Raw genomic sequence first — 5,906 nt, 5'->3', positions numbered from 1 at the left:
ATTCCTGGAATGAGCCCAGCCAAGTCCTGCTTCTGGGTCTTTGCACCTGCTTTTCCCTCTGCCTGGAACACTTTTCCCACAGATGGCCACCTGACAGCTCCTGCCCATCACTCCGAGTGCCTCCTGTCATCCTTCCCACTGAGGGCCCCAGTCACCTATCCCCTATCCTGTCCCACGCTCTCTGCTATGCTTCTCCCCACTTGAAACGACTCTATCTGACATACCCGGGTCTGCCTCACCCACTAGCATACACTTTCCGAGAGCAGGGACCTCGCCCGCCTCATCACTACTGTCTCCTCAGTGCCTAGAACAGCGCCTGGCATCGATTAGGCGCTCAACAGATAGCATGAGCAAAGACTGAACGATGCCAAGGAGGAGGTGGCTTCCAGTCCAAGAGAGGCCACTGCTGTCTGCAAGAAAAATGAGGTGAGCATGGGAGGCGGAGGCAGCAGCGGCATTGGGCAGTGGCGGCGAGGAGGGCCCGCCTGGCCCTGCCCGGTACCTTCTGCGCTCCCGAAAAGGCATGGTAGAAGCTGGACACATAGGTCATTATGGCCTTCTCGTCGGGCCGGGCCGTATTCACGATGTCTGCAAGTGAACGATAAGGGTTAAACCGCCGGGGGTGGGGTCCACAGGCTCCCAAGGCCACAGCCATCTTGGCAGGACACTCAGAGCGGACCAAGTGATATCTGGTGACTCGGGTGGGCTCAGCCACACCCTCAGCCCTGCCCCCTCACCCCATGGTCTCTGGAAAGGCCAAGGCTGTGGGAACCGGACTGAAACAAGGCCACTTCCTCTGAGAATGGCCTCAAGGGGCTGCTGGCCAGTCAACTCCAAGGGCCACCGGAGGCCAGAGACATAGGTCCTGGCTGGGAAATGGGGCAAAGCCGCAAAAGGAAAAAACAAAACACTCCACTGTGGCAGTCTCCAGACTCCGTGCCTGCTGCAGGCAGGGTGGGGCGAGGCTGCAGTTGTTCTCAGGCAGCCTGCAGCGCCCTCCTCGGCCACCTTGCTCCTCCCAAGGGCCCGGCCCAAGAGGCAGCCCAGACAGCTGACCTTTTGCCCACCTTTCTCTGTCCCTGCGTCTTGTCAGCTCAGACTGCCCCCTCTCGTTCCCAGGGAGACATGACTGTCCCCAGTTCACTCAGCTTTACTGAGCCCTTCTTGCTGGCTTTGCCAGCTCCCCACGGTCACCCCAAAGCTTTGATGTGTCCACAGGCCCTTACCCAGAGCTGGGCCTAGACAGATGAACCCCCAGGAAACATGGTATTGACTGAACAAAATGGAGGTGCTTACCTTCTGCATCCAACATCTTGGGGATGTCAAGGTATTTCTCGGCCACCTCGAAGGCATTGTTCAGGTTGGTGACTGGGTCATCCTGGGGGAGGCAGGTGGGAAGGAGGAAGAACTCTGTCAGTGACAGGATGCAGAAGCAAAAGGGAACACAATGGGGGCCTGGCAGGGGGAAGGGCTGCAAAGATTTCTCTAGCAGTTCTCAGCCACCATGCTGTGCGGGCAGAGGGAGCACATCCCAGACAAGCAATTCCTATCCAGGAGCACCTCTGGAACTCTCTGAGGGGCAAACCACAGGCTTCTTCCTCAGAAAAGGCCAATGTGTTATTCCACACAATTTGATTATGCCCTGCCCTGAAGACCCAGGCATTCACCTTGAATGGGAACTGTGCTCAACCCAAGAGCACTAGCGGGAGGCGGGAGGCGGGAGACATAAGCTGGGTGCGTCCCAACTCCCTGAAGCATCCCTCATGCTGCCCTGCCCCACCCCGGCCCCGGGGCCCTCTCTGGCTTCCCTGCTACTTACAGGACCCAAGCCCACTGCCCCCATCCTCCCTCATTACCTTTCACGTCTTCCAGCTTGGGATCAATTTATTTGCCAGTGTGGCCGAAGCAGGCAGGTACAGGTATGCACCTCCCCAGGGAATGGCCCCCTGGCCATAGCTCCCTGTCCCTTCCCCACTCATGCCAGCACCACCCCGCTCTGCACATTTGTTGGCCACTGCGTTCTCCCACCCCTTTGGCCTGAGCACACGTGCGTGGCCTTGTGTGGCTGGTTTGCTTTGGGCTCCATGGTCCTCTTTCCTCAGGAGGCTGGGAGGTCCCAGAGGGCAGGGGCCAAATCCCCCATGTTTTATTCTGGCAAATTAAAACAGGAACCTGCACAGGAAACGCTGGCCGGTGCAGAAGGTAAAGGCAGGGGACTTAGGAGGCAAGGCTGGCCAGGCCTAATATGACCCTGGCTGGCTCAAAGGCCCTGGAGGGAGAAAGCACAGAACCCAGCCGTGAAGGCCGGCGATGGACGGGCTGGGGCACTGACCCGGAGTCAGGGCATCGGACTCGGCATGTCTGACCGGGGGGCTCGGCACACATACCTTTCTCAGCTTGTCATACTCAATCAGCTCGGGTCTGTGCCGGTGGATGAGGGCATTGAAGGCAAGACCGTCCTTCCAGCTGGGGGTGGAAAGGCCAAGGTTATGAGGAGTGCAAGCTCACTATCCTGAGGGTGCTGGGTGGCTCTGGACCCCTGGAGCAACTACTCATTCCTGTTTACGGAGGGTTTAGTGTGTGCTAGGCACTGCAGGGAGAGGACATGGAAGTGTGGCTATGGGCAAAACCTCTGAGGAAAAACCCCAGCTCCTCCACTTACTGGTGGCACGACCAGTCACATAATCCACTACCTCCGTTTCCAGGTCTGTCACATGGGGACTGAAACAGTCCCTACTTCCTAGGACTGTTGAGAAGATTAAATGAGTAAACGCTTAGACTAGTGCCCGACACACGACAAGGCCTTACACCCGCTGGCTGCACGAGGCCCCCTGAATGGGACAAGCCAAGATGGCCTACTGCAGGAGGCCCGTGCCTGCACTGCCTGACCTCCAAGTCATGGCTGAGAGACCCAGGGAAGGCCGAATGCTGGGGACATGGCTTGGCATGAGGGTATCTGGAGGAAAATGACCTTCCACAGGGTCACAGGCTGGTCTTCCTCCCTAAAATCCTCTAAGGAAGGGTTTGTTCCTTCTGGGGAACAAGAAAGGCCATCCCCACACTTTCCCTTGCCTCACCCCACTTCACAGCCTTCGTACAGCTGTTCCCACTACTGAGATGACACTGTGGGAGCGTCTGCACCTTGCTGCTGGTTCCCTCTGCTACCGTGTGAAGCACGGATACTGCCGTATCCTCACGTACCCTGCTGCACGTAGCAGACATGCCACAGATATTTACCAACTGAACAAATAAACTAAGGAGAAGCACGGGGAGGACAGCCGGTTGTGGCAGGAAAAGGAAGGAGACACACAGAGAAGAGGGGTCAAGGAGGGACCACATGCTACTAATGGAAGGTCCCTGACACCCAGCATGCGACCCTGGAGAGCTGAGGACATAGCGGGCAGAGTGTGGACCCCACAAGTCCTATTCTCACTCCTACATTGCCCTGTCCCAGAGGCTGGGAGGGCTTGCAGCTACAGGGCCACGCCCAGGACCTGTGCTCCTAACCACTCTGGCTCTCCTGCAGCACTGACCACACCCACCTCAGCGTCCCTCTCACTCTGAGTGGGAGGAGCAGGGTCACGGCAGGCCAAGTCCTGCTCATCTTAGCAGCCACAGAGGATTTTCCCAACAGTCAAGTCGCCAGCGACCCTAAGCACTGATCCCTGCTGCAACGTTGAAGGAAAGGCGGAGCTTCACTGCCACTTTCGAGACACTCTCTGCCCGGGAAGGAGTAATTTCCCAGAAGGCGTACAGGAGTGCTGGGCAGTACTGCCTCCAGCCCAGGACGGGCCGTGCAACTGCTGCCTCCTTCTCCCCTGAGGAATAGGGGATGCTCCAACGGCCTCTCAAGGGCCAGCGGTGGAGGGAGGGACTCACTGAGGGACAGCAAGGAAGTGAGGGGACGAGATGAGGTGCCGTGGCCAGCCACTCACCTGATATGGAAGTTCTGCACGTTGACATTCTTATATGGGGCTGTCTTTCTTTGACACCAGAGAAGGAGCCCTTCCTTGGCAGAAGTCTCTGCAAAACACACAAGAACAGTGAGCACTGGCTCAAAAAATAAATCCTCAGAACTTAGCCCAGCATGGATGGTACTTTCGGGCCTGGCAGTCAGACAAAACCCAGAGAGAGAAAACATCAGACTGAACAACGGCAGCAGTGATAGCAGCGAGGACAGCCGCGCCCCGTCCAGCCACGGACGACCTCTGCCACCCCTAGCTGCCAATACGCACGGCCCAGATTCACCCTCACAGCACTGAGGCAAAGGCGCTTGCCCAGAGCCCCCCAGGAAGTGGCACTGTCAGGACCTGAACCTATGCTGTGTCCCTGACCACAAAACTTGTGCCTTATTAACCACCAGAAAACACTGTCAGATAAGCTGATACCAGTCTCGGCCTTGTCTGAGCAGGTTAAGAACAAGCCATGGGCAGGCCCAGGGGGCTCTCTGTTTCCCGTGGGCAGCCTGGCTATCCTCACACTGAAGTGTCCTATGAGAGTGGGAAACACTTCTGTGCCGGTCATCACTACGACCTGCCCCCAGGTGGTTCTCACTGGGGCCTGGAAGGGTGAGCTAATACCTGGTCTAAGAGGCCAAGGTCTAAGGATAGGGAAGTCGAGCAGAAAGAGAATCAGGTCCAGGCCCAGCTCTGTCACCGAGATGCACTAACCACTCTTGCAAAGAGTTCGTTCCTATGAGGGGACCCAAGGAAAGCAGAGAAGGGGCTCAAGGCAGAGAGACAATACCAGAATTTCTTTTCTTTTAGATTTGTGCTATAGGGTGTGTGCACTCGCTGGAGAGACAGGAAGAATCCAAGAAATCACTCTCTCAGGGGGATGGCCATACTGCAACTGTTTCTCCATTCTCCTCCTGGGATTCTGGGTATGCATGCACGTACATATGCCCAGCATGGGTTTGAAGCTACAGGGTCTGGGACTCACATCACAGTCAGCCCCATGGGAGTGGCTTAACCATGACGCCACCTGCTGGCCCCCAACACCAGAAGTTCTAATCTAACTAACTGCTTAGGTGCAGCAGGGCTGGGAGTAAGGGTGGTGCTTAGCCCCTCTCTTACCTTCCACGGAGATGTCCTGGATGGCGAACCTGAGGATGATGGTCCAGATCATTCCCAGGGTCATCTTTGCGTTGCCATCCACGATCTCTGTGCACAGGGAAGGTGGGAAGGTTGTTAGGCTCCTCTGGCCCCATTTAGAGATAAACTCTGGTCATGGTCCCACTGGGTGACTCATCTCACTGGGAGAAAATAGCCCTGAGCACTCTCTGGGGAACACACTGCTGCTACGTGCAGTCAGCCTTCAGTATGTGAGCTTACCTGCCACAAAAGCCTCTTCGCACCTGGCCAGCTACAGAGACTGCTCCTCTGCAAAGGCTGCCCTGCATGTCCGGCCCCTGCTCACACTTGCCTCCCAGCACTCGTGGCTCAGGGTCTAATCCCGCCTGTGTGTGCACGTCCTTGGACAGAGAGGGACACTCCCGGCTGCACAAAGGCGAAGGCAGTCTTTCTGTCTGTGTGGTCCTGGCCAGTGAGTGTGTGTCACACTTGTGTCCGCCCCCACTGCAGCCACCCTTGTCCAAGCCACTGTTGTCTCCGCCTCTACACGATGGCCAGGTGTATCAGGTTCACATCACTTGCTTGCTGGAAGCTCCCTACACCTAGGATGAGAGCCTGCTCCTCTGCTCAGTCTCCCTCCTGAGTGCTCTCTAGTAGGGTCCTTCTGGCGACTGGCTCTCTCACCTCAAGGACCTCACGTCTCTATCTACTCACCAAGTGTACTCCTCCAACCACCCCCTACCAAACAGCTGGTACTTCTTGTCCTACAAGCCCCTGCTTGTGTGTCACCTCTCAGAAATGGCTTTCTAAATAACCGTCTAAAAAGGACCCCCC

The 5,906-nt window shown here is 56.8% G+C and overlaps 1 protein-coding gene across 5 annotated transcripts in view; it reads right to left on the bottom strand.

Moving 5' to 3' along the window:
* Window positions 1-5,906, bottom strand: part of ACTN4 (actinin alpha 4) — a gene marked incomplete at its 5' end in the record, with an annotated part of 89,151 nt that overhangs the window by 21,375 nt on the left and 61,870 nt on the right. For 3 of the 5 annotated variants that reach the window (XM_014592940.1, XM_006161727.2, XM_014592937.1), the window contains 5 exon segments: window positions 503-588; window positions 1,297-1,378; window positions 2,388-2,466; window positions 3,936-4,023; window positions 5,076-5,162. In XM_014592940.1, the coding sequence (XP_014448426.1) occupies window positions 503-588; window positions 1,297-1,378; window positions 2,388-2,466; window positions 3,936-4,023; window positions 5,076-5,162 (422 nt within the window). 5 annotated transcript variants of the gene reach the window in all.

The sequence above is a fragment of the Tupaia chinensis genome, unplaced genomic scaffold (assembly GCF_000334495.1).
Source record: "Tupaia chinensis unplaced genomic scaffold, TupChi_1.0 Scaffold138910_1, whole genome shotgun sequence".
Lineage (NCBI taxonomy): Eukaryota > Metazoa > Chordata > Mammalia > Scandentia > Tupaiidae > Tupaia > Tupaia belangeri.
This window is presented reverse-complemented; position numbering and strand designations above follow the sequence as displayed.